Genomic DNA, 20,536 nt, shown 5'->3' with positions numbered 1-20,536 from the left:
ATTGTATGTCTTTTTGTCATTACTGTATGTTTTTTTATAAAGCACAATAATATAAAGTGCATTTTTTTTTGTAGTAAGAAACACATTGCTAACATTTTTGTTGTTTTTTGGGGGAGGCAGGAACGGATTAATGGCTTTTCCATTCATTTCAATGCGGAAAGACGATTTGAGATACAGTATACAGGTTTTGAGTTACAAGCGTGGACCTGAAACAAATTAAACTCAGATTGCAAGGTGCCACTGTATAGTTTACATTACATCTGGCAGGCCTACTGATTCTGAAGGCCCTGGGCGGATTACATTGACATTGCGACAAATAAAATATGTGCAGCCAAGAAAAACACTACAAAATGAAGAGAATAGAGGTTGGGAATAGATTAATAACATTTCATGGAACAAATGTTTGAATTTAGGTTCAATATAATTTATTTTAAGGCCATATCGCCCAGCCCTAATACTGTGTCAAAGACTGCAAATCAGTATGCACTACTTTGTCAACCGCGAGTGTTCTTGTTCTTCATTTAGAAGAAGAGCAGATAGCGAGCGAGCAGAAACAGAATTAGTTGGACTCTCCTACAGGCGAGAGTGTGCCGCCAGTCAATCAAGTCCTCACTTTTATCAGGTTACTTCAAAAGCTTGCGCGGCCAGCTCGTACGCACGCGCGAGCATTAGTTCGGATCGACTGCACTTCCAAGTCAATTAACCGAGCCTCATTATGTATGCTTCTGCTCCAGTCTGCATTCCTGATAAAAGGAGCACCTGTGAGATGACAGTAATCCCTGCGAGGGGAATTTGCATAAGAAGAGCCCCTTGTGCTGCAGTGGAAGTAGAGAAGTCATTATGAATTTTTCTCGTTCATTCTCATTTTTCATTCCTCCAGTGCTCCTGGGCGTAGTCCACATCCACCGAGCAACATCAAACATCCCGCCTGGTCTGTGTGAATACATTAGCCGACGTTATTTATTTCTTTTCCTGCGTTTCTTGACTGGCTCTTACACAAGAGAAAGGTGCATCAAAGGGATTTATTTTGAAAGCAGGAACAGCCAGTCATAATAGGTGCCACCTGATCTGGCAGCAGTCTTTTCAAATTGTTGGGAAATGGTCATGGAAAGGATGCAAACATTTGATAGTTGGCACTCACAACAGATTAGGATTTAAATTTATGGAAGTACAGTGACGCCTTGAGATAAGAGTAATTTGAGAGGTTTTTTTTAGATTTGATTTTTTTTTTTCTCTCTGAAACTATTGCATTTGGAAGAATCCGGAACATTTTGTTGCTGATCTAAAACTATTTCCTAAATATTTTGATGGTAAATTCAAACTCAGAAGTTAAAAAAAATTCAAATTCAGGAATTTCAATACAAACTCAGATAGGACAGATATACTCCCATATGCGATGCTATTATATAAACAGACGACTGATGTAATTACCACTGATATCAAAACATTCGTTGTCGCTTTACTGCCCGCGCATACCGCAGAATCTATATTGTTACAGCCCCTGGCGATATCGCTTCGCTACTAACAAGCAACAAAATTGCATCACAGAATTGGATGTTACAGCTGCCTGCCAACACAAGAGAGAAGTTGCTTTCCCACTGCTCTTAAAAAAGAAAAACAAACACAGTCATTCCTTGCCCTGCATTTTGTGTCTGTCAGGCATATTCACAATAATAGTCAGGGGGAGCTGAGTTCACCTTAAAGGTCAGGATTTGTCCCAAAGTTAAGGACACACTGTGAATAAGAGCATCCTCAAAAGCAGGCTTGAAAATACTTTACATTCCCATCATTTTGTTACTGGGTGCAGAAGTAGTTATCTTGAAGTGACATTTGAATAAAAATGACCTTGTGAAAGTATTCATTTATTTATCCAGCTAAGAACAGATTTTTATTTGCAATCCCGACCTTGCGGCATGCAGCTGAGTAAAACAAAGCAAAATAAAAAAAAATATATATTTTTAAACAATGACATTGGGATGAATGGGGTGAGTTTTATTATTTGTTGGAAGAGTGTTCCGTTCGTTTGGAGCAGAAAATTGAAAAGAAGATCAAGCGAAAGTCATGTGGACATTTGGAACAAAGATGTGTGCAGGTTGTGGTATGTATGGTGAGCAGAGAGCCAAGATGAATTGATTTTATTCGATTTTATCACGTAATTCAAGTTTATTTAAAGGATTTTTATTTTTTTTTGCAGCTTCGTTACTTGTACTGCTTACACTAACAACATGTTGGCCGATAGAGAAGAGCTACTGTAGTTTATAAAAGCGTCACCAGTGTTTCCAACTTAGTGACCTGTTCGCTATATTTATCAACTTTTCTGACCCATCGAGCGTCTGTTTTTCCAAAAAGCACTGATAAGTTGAATTCCCGCTTGGAAGTAAACGAAAATTGAAATCATTTTCACATTGTCTCACAAGAAAGGAGTGTTTCTTTAGGAAGGATGATGTTATCTGCCCAGTTGGAATCAGTCGTCATTTCCTGTCATGTTAAAAAAAACAAATGGGGCAGCACACCCCTGTTATTAAACATCACTTTTATACACATCTATGACTCCATGTTTTCTCCTCCGCTTCTACTGTGGCAGCCTGAGAAAAAAAAAAAAACGCAGCGTCGTCAATAAATAAACAGGAGAACAGGTGGCGCCGAGAGCCCGGCCATCCATCTACTTTACTAACAACGTCTGCCCCACGTCAGATGGGTGCCTATTTTGGGATGGAAAGTACTTTGTCTTCCCTTCTTTTCAAATGCCCACAAGTTTGAAAGAAGAAGATCGAGTGTGACTCTATACATAAAACAAAATCTATCTTCTTACGATAAATGTACTGTTCGTTGTTCACAAACTGGTGCACACGGTGGTACCCTGATTTAAGAATTGAATTCACTCTGTCATCAGGCTCACTACTCCATTGAATAGCACAGCGGTGCCTTGAGATACAAGTGACCCAACTTTGTAGTTTTTTTTTCGAGATACAAGCCAAGTTGACTGTCCAACTAAACAGCAAACAAAGGCAATAACACATCATGTATTTTAAACAAACCGCATGACTTTGTTTTTTGCTTAGCTTAATGCTACCACACAATGCGAGATGCCAGATGGGCTAACGAGCGGCGTCTATTTCAAAGCGTTTTAACCCTTTAAGGAGCGGATAATTGAACACAAACGGTGGAGCAACTTATGTAGACAGATAATAAAAGAATACTCACAGGCATATATATATATTTTTATTTTTTTATTTTTTATTTTTATTTATTTGTTAATCCTCTGTGAAGAACAACTAACATTACTGTGGCTGAATGAGGAGTTCTGACCTGCTCCACGTCGATATTATACTTTCCCCAAGTGGCCCTTGCCATCAATGCCCACCTAAGCCCGTTTGGATGCCCCCCGGTGGATGCCTGTGGCCACCACCGTGGTCGCGCCCCCCCACGTTTGCACGCCACTGCCTCTCTCCTTCCAGTATTCCAATACATGCGGACTAATGTTATTCATTGAAACACGCAGGGCTTTAACCACCGAGTCCAGGTCAGCTGAGAGGCCTGCAATGAAGACAAGATAAGCATGACAAGAGGCATCGCATCATTGCATTTCCATCGACCGCCGGCAGACTGTCAAGGTGCACGGCACTCTTATTTAAGTCGCTTACTTGTCAGTCACAATCCCAGCCGGCGATTCACACAAGAAACCCCCTGGATGATTGCATGCTCCCGCAAGGACGAAGCATTTTCATTCGACTGTGGCAAAGGGTTGAAAGGAAACGAAGGAACAGATGAAAGTGAGGTCCCCAGTGCCAACCTCTTGAACACAATCGTTGAGATATTTGGCACTTGGTTTGGGAAGCTGCTGAATTTGGATACGTTTGGAAGTTTGGCGGATAGCTTAGCAATTTGATGTACAATTAAATGGATTTAAAGTAGTGCAGCATTGTTTTCAAAAGGGACAGATGGGTCTGGTCATTAGTGGATGAGGTAAAAGAAAAATTTAAAGGTGCATGTAAACCATTATAAAATAATGATTTATACTATTTTTCATTTTTATCACTTGTTATTAATTTACTTAAAATTAATTTAACTGTATTTAATAAAATTACGTTTTTAAAATGTGTTTGTGTGTATGTAAAATAGTTTATTTTTGTCAAAGATTAATGGGTCATACTATTTTTCATTTCTATAATTTTGTGATGAATTTACTTAGAATGACATTACCTGTATTTAATAAATTACTATATTTTAAAATAATAGATTGCATTACATATAATAAACCAATTAAGTTATTTATTTAGATAATGTTTTAAAATCATTTTTTTAATCAACCGATTTTAGGGAAAATGCCTAAATGTATGTAAAATATTTTATTGCAGTCGTAAAATAATAATTCATACTCAATTTTGAATTGTATCATTTATAGTTAATTTACCTATATTTAAGATGATATCGTTTTAAAGTTTATTGTATTATTTACAATAATTAAGACAATTATTTAATTCGATAAATGAATACGTGTAAATGTGGTAGTAAACGGTTTCTTGAATAAATCGCCTTTTAAGCGAAGCCGATTGGCCTTCGGATCCAAAGTGGATACTTGAAGTGACGACAGTCTCACTGATTGGTCATTTCCCAAAAGAGGTTGGTTCCGAGCCTACCATTGGAGGAACTGGTCACGTTCCCGTCGTCTCATTGGTTATTGTAAACTGGCGCCAGGAACAGTCGGATGTTTCAAACTGGGGTCCCACTCCACTCCATTTCCTTTCAGGTAGCGCTCCGTTTGTTGTCGTGTAGACGTTTTTATTTTATCAGATATTAACTCGTTTGATTGTTTTAAACAAAGCCAACACTGAACGGATATCCCCGTAGAACAAAGGAGAAGAAAATGGGTGAACCACTGAAGGTAAGTGACTCTTCTCTATCAAGCTCGGACGTTAAACTACAACTAATTAGCTAGCTGGCTAAAGTTGGCGACCAACGTTACCTTAACATTGGTACGAAAAAAAACAAAACAGTGGTCAATATTTTTGTCCACACCAGTTTACGGAGACAAATGAGAAAGAAACGTAATACTTAGTGTAGTTTCTTCTTGCAGAGATTTGGTACGGTACAGTTCAAACCTAAAGGGTTAGGGGTAAACTGGTTTAATATCCCACAAAGAACAAAATGGCGTCAGACTTTAAATGATATGTGTATCTACTCCAATTAACTGTAAAGTCACTTGTGACACAACACCACCGTCATGACAAATACAGTAGTAGTCAAATAAAGAAAAACAGTACTTAAATAATACTAATAATAATGTACTGCCTGTATATATTAAATAAAAAATTTAACCTAAATAAATGGGGGGGGGGGACTGAACAGCACCATACTGGGGATATATATATATATATATATATATATATATATATATATATATATATAGTCAAAACCACTATAACGGCACAGTTAAGAGAAAATATTTATTCAACGATTCTTTCACCTACCACTTGGGAGAGCCCAAGTATCACGAGTGGTAATCGTACCGTAATTTGACCAAAACGATCAGCATTATTACGATGTTATTAAAAGAAATAACTGAACAAAGTGCCAGGCGTGATCTGTGGCAGAAAGTTTGAACATATAGTACACAGTTATCATGAGCATAAGGAATTAGAGGTGTTAACGCCAGTACTTTAAACAATCAGAATCATCTTTATTTGCCAAGTATGTCCAAAAAACACACAAGGAATTTGTCTCCGGCAGTTGGAGCCGCTCTAGTACGACAACAGACAGTCAATTGACAGAGAACACTTTTGAGACATAAAGACATTGACAAAAAAAAATAATAATCTAATCAAGTGACTTAAATTTGTCTCCTCAACAGCTAAATTTCTTTGACAACAAGCCACTGGAGAAGACCAAGAAGGATCCCAAGCGCTTGTCAGTGGAGAGGATCTACCAGAAGAAGACTCAGTTGGAGCACATTTTGCTCCGACCTGATTCTTACATCGGCTCAGTAGAGACTGTCACGCAGGTAAGACTTGATTCAAGTCCTCAGCTGGATCTGAAGCATGCATGCGAACCCACCCGTTTCGTTTTTCCTCAGCAAATGTGGGTGTATGATGAAGACATTGGAATGAATTGCCGGGACGTGACATTCGTGCCAGGGCTTTATAAGATTTTTGATGAGATCCTTGGTAAGAAAAAAAAAAATCTAATTGTCTTACAGTCAAATGGCAATTTTTATTTGTTTTCTCATGAAAGTATTCCCTCCCTTCTCACAGTAAATGCTGCAGACAATAAGCAGAGAGATAAGAGCATGTCCTGCATCAAAATCAACATTGATGTGTGAGTATGACATGCTTGAATAACCAGATCAGGTTAGGTGCAGTGGAACATCCCGGCTGACACCAGCAAAAAATAAATAAATAAAATAATTTATCCAAATCATAGTCAACTCAACTAGCCTTTATGCGTTTTCACAGTGGTTCTCTCCCCCCCCTTCCTATCTCCCTTCCAGTGAAAACAACACGATCAGTGTATGGAATAATGGCAAGGGGATCCCGGTGGTGGAGCACAAGGTGGAGAAAGTGTATGTGCCTGCTCTCATTTTTGGACAGCTCCTCACTTCCAGCAACTATGACGATGACGAAAAGAAGGTCACAGGTAAGATTAGCCATTGTGCAATATGGTTGACTATAATTTAGAGTTGGGTTCGACAGCCTTGAAATAAAATCCCTTCGCCTCTGCTTTTTTTCTTTTTTTTTCTTTCTAAACAAAAATCCAGTTTTAATTGATAAATCAAGTAACATTATTCAAAGCAATGTTTTTTTTTTTTCTTCCTCTCTGGGATTTGCTTTATTTATCCTCCTACCAAATAAAGTTAACATTAACTGGCATTTCTTGATCAATTCTACAGTAAATGTGCTGCCAAACTGCAAGACTTGGTTTGTCCATATATAAGTACAGTTTGCAAAGTTGGTGCAGATTTGCGCAAGAAACATGAAGCAGACAGAAGATTTGTCTCAGCGCCCGACCTGAAATGGCCTCACAGGTTGGCTCTGGCACCCGGCACTAGACTTTGATACCTGTGGTCTACGCCTGCATTTATAGGTGGACGTAATGGATATGGTGCCAAGCTGTGCAACATCTTCAGCACAAAGTTCACCGTTGAGACCGCTTGCAAAGAATCAAAGAAGACTTTTCGACAGGTAAAGACTAAATAGCAAATATTACAGAACGTTTACTTGGGCTCTTTCCTTCAAATGTCACTTCACGTAAGCACTTGTCTTGCCACAGACCTGGTACGACAACATGGGCAGGGCCGGGGATCCTAGCATCAAATCCTTTGACGGAGAGGATTTCACCTGCGTCACCTTTCGGCCAGATCTGCCCAAGTTTAAGATGAGCATCCTGGATAAAGACACGGTGGCCCTGATGACCAGGAGGGCCTACGACATTGCTGGATGTAGCAAGGGTGTCCGTGTGTTCTTCAACAGCAAAAGACTGCCTGTTAGTTAACATGTTGTCTCCTTATCAGGAAGTGTTAGATCTCCTTATTCAGGCTGTAATACAGTTCTCGTTTTACACATTTCCTGTGACATGGCTATATAAAACAACATTTCCACTGTGTCTGTATTAAGTTTCCTTGTCACCCTGCACCCCAGGTTACAGATTTCCGAAGCTACGTGGGCTTGTACTTGAAGGACAAAGTGAACGAGACGGGCAATGAGCTCACGGTGGTTCACGAGGTTGTCAACGGGCGCTGGGAGGTCTGCCTCACCGTGAGCGAGAAGGGCTTCCAGCAAATCAGCTTTGTCAACAGCATTGCCACAACCAAGGTACACTGTTACACCGGATTAGGTGTCCTCTCAATCCACTTATTCAGATGCATTACAAGGGTGATGAGGGGGTAATGTGACTTCTCTGACAAGTCAATAAAGCAATTGAAAGGATTAATGTGGGTGTTTTGCTAAGTAGGTTCTAATAATTGTCCTCTGAACCTTAGGGTGGGAGGCACGCAGATTATGTGGCCGATCAGGTGGTGAGCAAGCTCATTGACGTTGTGAAGAAGAAGAACAAAGCTGGCGTGGTGGTCAAACCTTTCCAGGTAAATGTTTTTTTTATGCACAGAAACCCTGGACCACTATGGTATGGTTATACAGTAAACTCATGCTTATAGCCTGGAGTACGTTTCTGGGCGGCCTGCAGTCAGTGAAAATCTGCAATATAGAGACTTTTTAATTTTTATTTTTTTATCAAAAGAACATTCTGTGATCTGTATTCATGGTGGTGAGCAGAGTGTTTATTTTGATGTTGCCAAGTCACATGACTCATTTCCATTCCCATTCAGGTGAAAAACCACATGTGGCTGTTTGTGAACTGCCAGATTGAGAACCCCACGTTTGACTCTCAAACTAAAGAGAACATGACTTTGCAGCATAAGAACTTCGGCTCTACTTGCTCGCTCAGCGAGAAATTCATTAAACAGGTAAAGGACCGCCGGCATGCCTCACATCCTCTCTAAGCTCTCTTCAGTTCGCTAACTCGTCTCCACACAACAGGCCACCAACTGCGGAATTGTCGAAAACATCATGAACTGGGTGAAGTTCAAAGCTCAGCTGCAGCTCAACAAGAAGTGCTCAGCAGTCAAACACACCAAAATCAAAGGGGTGCCCAAGCTGGATGATGCCAACGACGCAGGTACTGTTTTCTCACTTCAGCACTGTGGAGACAGGCCAGTGGGGCAACAACCTGTAATGGCTGCCGTCTGGCAGGTGGCAAGAACTCCATCGGCTGCACGCTGATCCTCACTGAGGGAGACTCGGCCAAGACGCTGGCTGTGTCTGGGCTGGGCGTAGTCGGCAGGGATCGCTATGGCGTATTCCCCCTAAGAGGAAAAATTCTCAACGTGCGAGAGGCCTCTCACAAGCAGGTCAGATTTTTCTTAAAAATCTCAAACTACTTTCCTCCATGTCGTTTGTTCCTTTTTCTCTCCACTTTTGCAGGCCTTTCTTAATCAGTTGGCTTTAGCCGCCAAACCTGTTATGGTTGTAAGGCATGCTGGGAGATGATGTGCCTGGATTGGTGGCCATTTTGTAGTGTGGCACCAGCTCCTGCAGGGCAGTGTAGCATCCCTCTACTACCCCAATGTGATGCCGAATCATACATACGGAAATGAAGCTTCATCTCATTATGGTATTCATGTGCGTCAATGATTAGACCAGCAATTTCCAGATGCTTGGATTTGTCCGCGTGGTCCTGTGTAGTGGCCTCCCAGATCTCCAGATTTTGTCCCACTTAACGGTTCATCTTTGGGCACATTTGACGGTCATGGTTTAACAGGAATAAATGCAAAAAATAAATTATCTCAAGGAACCCATCACCAACGCTATTACAAGAAGAATTCCAGCTGTGCTCTTGAGTAGTGAAGGACATGCATTGAAATGTGTTTTCAAAACAGTGGTAGTCATATAGAGGATACTGTAAACTAATGGTTTTCATAAAGAAAATGTCTATGTATGGAAGCTTATTGAACACCCTGTATTGTCAATTGGGTTATTCAGGGTGGACATTTCTCAAAGGGCCCCCCTCGTCATCCTAATACCAACTAAACAACTACTGGGAATTACTTTTTGAATATTTCAACCTAGATATTCATGCCCTGTTTAATAGGTAGGACCTTTAACCAAGGGTGTGAATTAAACTTTGAAAGTCCATCGATCGAAGTACATGCACAGTCAATGTTGCCAAATTTGCGATTTGGTCACCTTATGTGGCAACTTTTGGGGCTGCTGTGTGGACCTTTTTTTTACGCAACTAGCGGGTTTATTTATCACTAAGAAAAAGACATCATGATTGTAATCATTTGCACATTGTTTTGCGTATGAAAAGAAAGTAGCCACCCGGAAGACAATTACAGAGTTAACTGACAAAGATAAGGGACCATTTATGTTTCAAAAGCAGGGATTTATTGACATTTTGGAAACCTTTGACCAGAGGTGTGTGCTTTTGAGCTGCAAATATTTTGCTGAGTTCACCCTGAGTCACCGGTACAACTGGAAAAGAAGTGTGTGATGAAGCAAGAAATGCAGAACTGTCATGCGTCACAATCATATCAGAGCTTTTAAATGACCCAAAGTTAATATAGTGAGATTGTAATTGATGTGATTTATTGCTGTGCCAGTCTCCATATACTGTTTTTTTCTTTTTGTTTTTTAATGATGCAACAAATAAGTTTCAGCTCCAGCACCCTAGTTTGAGAAACACTTCACTGTAGTATATTTGCTTGCTGTGTTGGAGTTGTTCTTATTGATAGAATGTCTCTCGCAGATTATGGAGAACGCAGAGATCAACAACGTCATCAAGATCCTCGGCCTGCAGTACAAAAAGAACTACAGTGACCCCGAGTCGCTCAAGTCCTTGCGCTATGGCAAGATCATGATCATGACTGATCAGGTTTGTTTTTAGTGTCCTTTCAACTTTTTTCCACCCCCAAATGCGTTCGATCCAAACCATCCAAGTGTCACTGTGTTACCTTAATTGTATAACATTTGTAACAGGATCAAGACGGCTCCCACATTAAAGGTTTGCTGATAAACTTCATCCACTACAACTGGCCGTCATTGCTGCGCCACAACTTCCTGGAAGAGTTCATCACTCCGCTCATCAAAGTATGTAGCTGGATTTTGTGACAACGCTGCCACCTGGTGCCCAAATCTTGCAAATCTGAAATTATTTGTAATACCCATCAAAATCTGTTTCGCAACCTTTATTGAGTCAGTGGGAAATTTGAGGCTTATAATGGGGTAAATGTGCCTTTTGTCAGATAGTGGAAGATAATTTAATTGTTCTGCCTGTCACTATACATTGCTGTCATATATAGATGAACAAAGATAAAAAAATTTGTATTAAATAAATAATTGGACAATATCTGCGCCAAAGCTGATGATCTGTCATGGCACAGTTGTTGGAAGTCAATTTGTTTCTTATATTCCTGTCTTCAGGCATCATTCAAGAAATCCCAGCTGTCATTCTACAGTATCCCAGAATTCAATGCATGGAAGGAGAGCCAGGCCAACCACAAATCTTGGAAAGTCAAATACTACAAAGGTTTGTCACAAACCCCTGTGTGGTAGTAAACAAGCCAAGTAAGCTTCCCTCTATACCTGACCGATATCACGGTTTTTGGTTTGTGTTCTGCTGCTCTTTCTAATTGGACGTCTGTTCCGCCTCTCTCCAATCAGGTTTGGGAACTAGCACGTCGCAAGAGGCCAAGGAGTATTTCTCTGACATGCAGAGACATCGTATTCCATTCAAATATTCCGGGCCTGAAGACGATGAAGCAATCACCCTTGTAAGTCATGTCTGTTTGTCGTTTTGTTTTTTTTAAACAAACAAAATATACATCATCCTCCTTTGTGCTAGGCCTTTAGCAAGAAAAAAGTGGACGAGCGCAAAGAGTGGCTCACCAATTTCATGGTCAACAGACGCCAGCGGAAGGAGCACAACCTGCCTGAGGTTGACTATAGCTTCATTTAAATTTGTTTTGATCAGTTTACCTTGTTCACAAGTTATTCCAAAGTTACTGTTTTGCTCCCTGTCCGCAGGAGTATCTCTACAGTCAGTCCACCAAGCATCTCTCCTACAACGACTTTGTCAACAAGGAGCTGGTACTTTTCTCCAACTCTGACAATGAGCGGTCCATTCCCTGCCTGGTGGATGGTGCGTTAATACAGCCGCAGTTTCGGAGACACTGTTAAGTTTGGGAACGGCCCTGACGCGCGTGTTTGTCTTGGTTTGTCTTAGGGCTGAAGCCAGGCCAGAGGAAGGTACTGTTCTGCTGCTTCAAGAGAAATGACAAACGGGAGGTGAAGGTGGCCCAGTTGGCCGGTTCAGTGGCTGAGACGTCAGCGTATCATCACGGAGAGGTAGCTGTCACAGTTGGCCCATGACTCTTGCTGTGATTAGCTGAATTGGGTTACATATGGCAATGTACAACTGTGGTAACAACTGTCAGCAAACAGTTGACCTGTGTTCGTATGTATAGTATTGTGCAAATGTCTTAGGCCACCGTTACATTTATTTTAACAATGCCGTAATACCATTAAATACCTTGAAGGCCACTAAGTAGACTACAGACCTCCAAAAAGGCCGAACTATCGTGAGCTTTGTATTTGGGTTTGTCAATTTTTGTTGTTGTTGTTGTTGTTGTTAGTTAGTAGGCTACTTCTTGGTTAATGGGGGATGAAGAAAAGACAGGGAGTGCCAATATGATTCTGTGTCCGGTTAAATAATGTTTTACAGGTCATACTGACCCCTGTGGGAAGCTAAAACCTTTGCTCAGTACTCTATATATGTACACAGTAGCACTTATGGCTGTTTTGAGTTGAATGACAATGGCTTCACCCACTCTTCTATCGCTTAATGTAATTGACAAAACAAAACTTGATTTCCAGGTTTCTCTGATGATGACCATTGTTGGATTAGCCCAGAACTTTGTGGGAAGCAACAACTTGAACTTGTTGCAGCCTCTTGGTCAGTTTGGAACAAGGCTGCACGGTGGCAAGGACTCTGCCAGCCCCCGTTACATTTTCACCATGCTCAGGTCAGCAGTCGGCATTTACCTGTAAAATGTTGCTTGATAAATTTGCTGAAGAGAAATGTAGTGGCAGTTCAATAATATGCACAAAATCCAAACCCTTCAGCCCTCTGGCCCGCCTTCTTTTCCCGGCGATGGATGACAATCTGCTGAAGTACAACTACGACGACAACCAGCGCGTGGAACCCGAGTGGTACATTCCCATCATCCCTACCGTGCTGGTCAACGGCTCTGATGGTATCGGCACAGGCTGGGCTAGCAGAATCCCCAACTACGACGTCCGAGAGATCGTCACCAACATGACGCGCATGCTCAATGGAGAGGAGCCACTACCCATGGTGAGCGAGATACAGTACTTGTTTTTGGATCTAACAAGTGGACCGACAGGGAAGATGATGCTAATTATTTTTATTCATTTTTTTTGTCGTCTTTAAGCTTCCTAACTATAAAGGCTTCAAAGGAACAATTGATCAGCTGATGGACAATCAGTACATCGTCTGTGGAGAGCTGGCCATCATTGACTCCACCACCATTGAGATCTCTGAATTGCCTGTAAAAACCTGGACACAGGTTAGTTGCCAATTTAATTAAGACGTCCCTATTATACACTCAACAGGCACAGCATCAGGTACATGTAACGGTTAATGCACGAGACAAACTCAAGGGCCAAATCTGGCCCTCCGGATCATTTGTTGTGGCCCGAGAAAGCCTGACAGTCTTTAAAAACTAGCCGTACAAATGATGATCATCAAATTCAGGGGCAAATATTTTATTTCCCGGTTATGTTTTACAATTACAAAAATAATACTTCTAATAGTACCTCGATACCGACACTGAAATTATACCATGGGGGGGAAAAAAGTCAAACAGATGACAAAACATTGAACTTCAAATCATTTTATATATTATTTTCATAGCTGCACAGTGGTGACATTATCGCATTAAAATGTTCAGCTGTACCGAATGATGTGTCGGCAGTGCAACAGTTGAACTTGTTTTTCCACTCGGACCACATCATCACCTGATTGTCTCTGTTCCAGACTTACAAGGAGAATGTTCTGGAGCCGATGCTGAACGGAACAGAGAAGGTTCCCCCTCTGATCACAGACTATAAGGAATACCACACCGACACCACAGTGCGGTTTCTGATCAAGATGACGGAGGAGAAGCTGCGGGAGGCGGAGGCTACAGGCCTCCATAAAGTCTTCAAGCTGCAGAATCCATTCACCTGCAATTCCATGGTACATTCAGCAAGTCATCATCATAAAAGTGCAAGAATATATTCATGAACACAGTAACTTTATACTTTCGTCTTGATTACAGGTTCTGTTTGACCATGTGGGCAGCCTGAAGAAGTACGAGTCTGTGCAGGATATTCTCAAAGACTTCTTCGAGTTGAGGTTGAAGTACTATGGACTGAGAAAGGACTGGCTGGTGGGCATGTTGGGGGCAGAGAGCGCCAAGCTCACCAATCAGGCCCGCTTCATCCTGGAGAAAATCCAGGGCACCTTGGTCATTGGTTAGTGGCTGTTACAGGATGCCGTGTGTCACCGTGACTTGAGTTCCTATTTGCTAATGTTGTGTGTCTATGCACAGAGAACAAACCAAAGAAGGAACTGATTCGCATGCTGCAGCAAATGGGGTATGACTCTGACCCAGTCAAGGCCTGGAAGCAGGCTCAAGACAAGGTAAAGCCCTGGGAAGAAAGTACACCTAGTCCGCTTCCAAATGTACTAAATATCACATGTGATCATTAGAATGAGGAGCAAGCAGAAGAGGATCAGGAAGAAACATCAGAGGAGGATACCAGTGGTCCAGACTACAATTACCTGCTAGGCATGCCCATGTGGTTCCTGACCAAGGAGAAGAAGGAGGAACTGTGCAAGCAGAGAGATGCTAAGGTGAGTTGCTCAACTTTGCTCTTATCTTGCTCCTTCTGATACATTTCCTCTTTTTGACCTTTTGTCCCCAATTACTGTTTTGCAGATAACAGAGCTGAACACGCTGAAGAAGAGGTCTCCACCTGACCTGTGGAAGGAAGACCTTGCTGCCTTTTCGGAAGAACTGGAGGTAATAGCTTTTTTTTTGTCTCTGACCGTGTAGAAAATTTCTGTTGATCTTTGTTTCACAATCTTTGAATTACAGTGTGCCCAGTTTATCGGGGCATCATTTTTAGACACATCCGAGAGAGAAAATCTTTGACTTTTTAAAATACTAATCCTATTATAAAATACTCTTTTTAAAGTATTCCTATCACTTTAAGGCAGGGTTGTCCAAAGTCCATCCTGATGGCCATTTGGAGTCCGCTGCTTTGTTTTTTGTTGGTTCGTCGCACATTCAATTAATTCAATTTAACGGGCTGCTTCGAAACACAAAAAACTCAACCGAATACTGAATATATTTATCAATAATTTCATTTCAGTTGTAAAAATTTTAGACTCGGTTACTTTAAAACTGACACATTAAACACAAGTTTGAAGACCAAAATGTTCAACCAAAAGTTATTTTGTGTAAGCAACGTCCACTAGCTTAATGCGAAACAGCATAGATGTGCTAACGGAAATTAGCATAGTTGTTGCGGTAATTATAAACTTTAATACAACTGCAAATTTAACACACATGGCGCAGCAACACCTTCAGGTTCGCTGTATTTTGGACTCAGCGACAACTGGACGTTGCTCTTTGAATGAATTGTAAAGATGCATTTGTTCCTACTTCTTCACCCCAGTGCGTTGAAGCCAAAGAGAAGGAGGACGCCACAATGCCCATCGTGAAGACTTCTAAAGGCAAAGGTTTGAAGATGAAGGTCAAAACGGAAACTCTGCCCACGCCGCAGGGCCGGCGAGTCATCCCACGCGTCACCAGTGCCATGAAAGCCGAGGCTAACAGGAAGGCCGACCTCCTCAAAGGAGAACGCAAGAGAGGCAAAAAAGTCAAGGTCCGTTATCTCATTTGGACAAGGCAGACATTGGGATAGAGTCTCATTCTTAATCATTTTACTGAATAATTATTATTTTTTTCTCAATTGTGCCTTTGCAGACTGACGATGTGACCGTGAAGATGGAGTTTGGGGACGATGACGAGAACACAGAGCCGGTCGGGGAAGTCGGCCTGGCTGCTCGATTGACAAAGAAGACAAAAACAACCTTACAGGAAAAAGGTAAAAATGACTGCTTCACTACAGAATAAAAGTACTAAATAAATCACTGGAGTCAAATTCCAGTTGTTTGGAAATACTGCACAGTATCCCATTTCGTTGAAGGATCAAAGATGGGCAAGCAGACCACCCTTCAGTTCAAGCCCGTTGCCAGGAAGGCCAAAAAGAGTCAGACGTCGGAGGAGGAAAGTGACGATCTGTCTGAGAGTGAAGTGGAGGTAAAGGAGGTTGCTGCCCCCAGAGAGAAGATGCAACGCAAAACCAAAGGTAGCTTTTAGTACAGGGGTTCGCTAACGAGAATTAACCCTAACACCAATTGTGGTGTGCATCCTTAAATGCCATGGGAATTACCGTATTTTCCGCACTATAAGGTGCACTTAAAAGCCTTTCATTTTCTCCAAAATCGACGGTGAGCCTTATGTGGGCACTGAGTTCCAAAATGTTGTGCGAGTTTGGGAAGCGCTCCGCTTGATTGACTGTCGGACCATTTCCCACCGACATATGAACGTAATACGTACGCTCTACGTACGCTGGCAGCGATAAACCAATTAGAGAACATTACGTAAAGCACGTACACTTGCCTCCGCCACGCCTCCGGTAGGTACACTGTATTTCCTGTGTACTGCTAAGCAACATTTGTTTGGCTAAGGACCCCCGAAAATGGCATCAGCGAAGAGACATGCTTACGAGGCACAATTCAAACTACAGGCCGAGAGTTCAGTTACGCGGTTGTAAATGGGAATAGAGCAGCCGTGAGAGAATTCAAAATCAAGCACAAGAACAGCCGGGAGAAGCGTCTCTACAGTCACCATTCGACTGAAGGCAATAACAATAGCACAAGACATAAAGATTGAACACTTTCAAGGAGGTCCGTCTTGCTGCGTTCGTTTTATGAAAAGGCGCCATCTCGCCATCCGCGCAAGGACTCCCGTGGCGCAGCAACTGCCAGCGAACTCCCAACAGCTGGACATTGGTGTAAACGGGGCGTTCAAAGTGAAGTTGCGAGCGGCGTGAGAGACTGCGAACACACCATCACTAAGACTGGGAGGCAGCGCCGGGCCAGTTACGCCACCATATGTGACTGGATTGTGGATGCCTGGGCCGAGGTATCTCCTTTGACTGTTGTCCGAGCTTTCGCGAAAGCCGGCATCATTGCTGGACAGCCACCCGGCAACGAGACTGACTCCGACGAGTACGAGAGGGAACCGGCATGTTTGATGGTGAAATTGCCCAGCTGTTCAATTCAGATACAGAAGATGAAGACTTCGATGGATTTGTGACAAAAAGATTGATCGAAAAATAATGTGAGTGTATTTTTAAATGCGTAGTAGAAGAAAGTTCAACCAAACTCACAGTTTTGCTTCCGTTACCTTGTTTTGGCATGCGCCGAATAATACGGTGAGCCTTATGAATGGCTACAGAAATAGACCCTGTAATTGCGACTGGGCGTTACAATCCGGTGCGGAAAATACGGGGGACTATTGAAATCTGACGTAGACTGCTCCCATGAACGTGGCTGAAAACAGAGGAGCATTGTCAGAAAAGAAGTCCGCGTTGCCAATTTAGTGAGTTTCCCTACCTTTTTCAAAAAAGTGCCTCGTGACTTTAACTCCCGCTTACAAATGGACTATACAAGCGCCGTCATTGTCACATTGTTTTGCGTGCGACCAGAAAGGAAACTTCAGAAGCCGTGATTTATTGGCATGTTGGAAATTTTTGCCCCAAGGTATGTGCCCCCCAAGCTGCAAATATTTTGCTTGGGTCCCCTTGCCTCACCTTGTACAACTCAAAGAGAGAGAACAACATGAGAGAGCTGCAAATGTCAGATTCATGTTATACGTCAAAAACGTATCAGCACTTTTAATTGACCCAAAGCTAAGGTAGGCAAGAGTATTTGTATTTAAAATAAAATAAAAAATTCAATTAAGTTTTGGGTGCTGACTAACATTCTACTTCCACATTTCTTGACTGATTGAAACCATTTCAAGGGTAAGTCTCACATTGTACATTTCAATTTAATTCTGCAGCATTTCAGTGCAGCGTCAGCTCTTGGGGATTCACACATAATTTCTTCCGAAACTGCATTCTCTTATTGGTTTAATCTTCGCTTCTTTGCCGCACCTGGTCCCCATAAGTATGCGCTTTAAAAAAAAAAAAAAAAAAAAAAAAAGAGATACCTCGTAATTGATGGCAAATAATTTTGCAGAAGTTCCAGCTCTGAGACCTGTTTAAGATCACTTTTGTAATGGATGGCCATAATAAGAAGCTCATCATTGTCATCAACAACCAGCATTACTGAAGCCCCTTGGTCTGTTTTGCTCATTTTCAGCTGCCATCAAGTACTCCATGTCTGATAGCGAGGATGAGTTTGATGACTGCGCGAAGAGCGACGCTCCAAAATGGAAAGTTGACACCAGTGACGACGATGACAGCTTCGCCCCGGACCCCAGCACCATGAAGGACAGCGACCTGGACTCTCCCAAAGCACCGGAGCCGACGTAAGTATGAGACCGTGGAAAGTGTTTGCATTTTATATTTATTGCCCATTGGTGTCCAACCCCAAGATTAAAATAAAGAAATAAATCTTCTCCAGAAAAAAAGTGACAAAGGCTAAATCAACAGCCAGGAAACAACTGGGAGGCAAATCAAGCTGTAAGTATTTTTTTGGCTCTCTTTGGCGACAAGCTTGAAAAATGCTCATCTGGAAGTTCAAAAATTTCCCCAATTTTTTTTTCTTGACGGATCGTGAACAGCTCAGTCTGACAAGCAGGAGGCCGCGCCAAAAGCCCCAGTTCAGCGTAAGACCAAACAGGCTGCACCCAAGAAACCTGCTGCTCCAAAGAAAGCGGCCGCATCCAAGAAGGCTGCAGGTGTTAAGACTGCCCATGAATGTCAATATGCTCTCCAATTTCTTGTTCAGAGACAGACTGCATTGATCACGGGCTTCAATTGTCGCCTCAGATGTGAAGCAGCCGTCCATCGCGGATGCTCTGTCCAAACCCAAACCTTCGTCCAAGAGCGTTCCCTCCTTTGACTCCAGCGACTCGGAGGGCAAAGCCAAAGTACAGAAGCCGAAGCCCGCGCCCAAACGGAAACAGGTCATCACTGACGACTCCGACAGCGACTCAGGGGACCTCATGTCCCGCCTTATGTCCAAATCAACCGCAGGAGCTAAGGTTTGTCTTTAATTTAGGTGAAGTTTGCCCTCCCCTCCCCGTCTCTTATGACTGTGCCGCTGATACCCTACTGTTATCTACATGATAGTGAAATGTTGATGCTTTCTCTCCCCAAATAGAAAAAAGGAAGGAAGTGGAGCGATGATGAAAGCTTCCAGATGCCAGACCAGGAATCCGCCGCTCCGTTAGCTTTTGCAGCAAAGGACAAGCCCAGCAGGGCCAAGAAACCCGTTTGCTACAACCTCGACTCGGATTCCGACTAAAGCAGTGTTCATACGCCGGTAATCACATTTTGTATTTCATTTCATTTACTGGTTTTAAATGTTTTAATGTTGAGGTTTTATTATATATAAGATCTGTGAATATTTCAATTGTTGTTGTTGTCACTGTCAACTGTTTGTTCAACTGTTTCTCAAATAAAGTTCAGGTTTTTTGATTGCCTAGCATGCTTACAATGTTGGAAATGTTTTAAGATGGACTGTCAATTTTATGTACACTGAGAATGAATCACTGATGACTCTAAATTGCCCGTAGGTGTGAATGTTTGCGCGAATGGTTGTTTGTTTCTGTGTGCCCTGCGATTGGCTGGCGCCCAGTTCAGGGTGTACCCCGCCTCTCGCCCGAAGATTGCTGGGATAGGCTCCAGCACGCCCACGACCCTAGTGAGGAGAAGCGGAACGGAAGAGGAATGAATGAATGAATGAATCACTTCAGGTGTTTCAAACATAGGGCCCGTGGGCCAGAGCCAGCCCGTCAGGGAATCCAATCCGGCCCATAGGGATAAAACACACTAACTGCAATTTTACCTTAAAAAAAAAAAAAAAAAAAACAACACCTGTTATTGCTAATTTTGTTCACAAGAGGGTGCACACACTACCACTTGCCACCAGAGGTGTTGCAACAGGGTAGGCAAAGCTGCCATTTGCTTATGGCCCCTAGCTTAAGGGGGCCCCAGGGGATGGCTGACTTTGGCCAATATCAATGAATAAGCAATGTTTCAAATATGGAATTGCAACATGTGGCTTTCAGCAATACCCACAAAGATCAGGTACCCATCAGTACCAGTTTGGACAGCTGGTACTAATTTGTGTTTGGAAGCAAAACATTTGCACTACACGGTGCGTTTCTCAAAACATTTACCGCAAACTGCAAAACTTCTCTGCAAAAGTCAATTTTACCAGCAAAACAATTCATTTTAGTGGCAAAATTGCTCTTTTGCTCACTAAACATTTAAAATGTAATTCTTTCAGACATGACTTGTTTTGAAATGGATGATGTGGTTCAGTGAATTATTTCAAAATAGCCTAGAAAAAAATAAATTACTATTAATAGCTGTTTCAACCCCATGTCAATGCCAAAGGTAAGGACAGAAAAACACTCCCACCCCCCTTCAAGAATTATCTCACGAGCTAAAAGGACCCACACTATTTACCAATTTACATTTGGAAATGCCTTGGTTAGTAAAATACTACATCTGCACCAAAACCAACAAGTACTTGTACTGTAGAGAATGGCATCCAAATGCTTTATTTATTTTATTTTTTATTTTTTTGTCTTTTTATATCTTCCTTTTGACACAAACTCAGAAATAGACTATTGTAAAATAAAAAATTTAAAACAAAAAGCAAAGTGATC

General features: G+C 42.0%; 1 protein-coding gene across 1 annotated transcript; it reads left to right on the top strand.

The window, feature by feature from the left end:
* The first annotated feature begins 4,693 nt into the window (after positions 1–4,693).
* Positions 4,694–19,344, top strand: top2a (DNA topoisomerase II alpha). Its single transcript, XM_061757262.1, has 36 exons — positions 4,694–4,750; positions 4,826–4,885; positions 5,852–6,001; positions 6,074–6,164; positions 6,252–6,315; positions 6,488–6,633; positions 7,081–7,178; positions 7,267–7,479; positions 7,635–7,808; positions 7,976–8,077; positions 8,321–8,458; positions 8,532–8,670; positions 8,745–8,902; positions 10,300–10,425; positions 10,530–10,640; positions 10,974–11,079; positions 11,214–11,323; positions 11,395–11,487; positions 11,577–11,691; positions 11,776–11,897; positions 12,426–12,574; positions 12,675–12,906; positions 13,004–13,138; positions 13,609–13,809; positions 13,892–14,087; positions 14,165–14,256; positions 14,326–14,469; positions 14,555–14,638; positions 15,297–15,506; positions 15,608–15,728; positions 15,831–15,992; positions 18,055–18,223; positions 18,319–18,377; positions 18,479–18,595; positions 18,687–18,901; positions 19,021–19,344. Exons 1-36 carry the CDS (start codon positions 4,709–4,711, stop codon positions 19,162–19,164), a joined length of 4,788 nt encoding a protein of 1,595 aa, XP_061613246.1. The 5' UTR covers positions 4,694–4,708; the 3' UTR covers positions 19,165–19,344.
* The last annotated feature ends 1,192 nt before the right edge of the window (positions 19,345–20,536 follow it).

The sequence above is a fragment of the Phyllopteryx taeniolatus genome, chromosome 19, assembly GCF_024500385.1.
Source record: "Phyllopteryx taeniolatus isolate TA_2022b chromosome 19, UOR_Ptae_1.2, whole genome shotgun sequence".
NCBI classification, from domain to species: Eukaryota; Metazoa; Chordata; class Actinopteri; order Syngnathiformes; family Syngnathidae; genus Phyllopteryx; species Phyllopteryx taeniolatus.
The sequence above is the reverse complement of the archived record's forward strand: the minus strand, read 5'-3'. Positions and strand labels throughout refer to the sequence as shown.

What these genes read in the sequence shown, in the direction of transcription:
- top2a (XM_061757262.1), top strand. Translation starts at nt 4,709, where the DNA reads ATGTTTCAAACTGGGGTCCCACTCCACTCCATTTCCTTTCAG. An exon ending in TCCACTCCATTTCCTTTCAG is followed by an intron (nt 4,751 to 4,825) that starts GTAGCGCTCCGT and finishes TTTTAAACAAAG; the next exon opens with CCAACACTGAACGGATATCC. An exon ending in TCATGATCATGACTGATCAG is followed by an intron (nt 10,426 to 10,529) that starts GTTTGTTTTTAG and finishes CATTTGTAACAG; the next exon opens with GATCAAGACGGCTCCCACAT.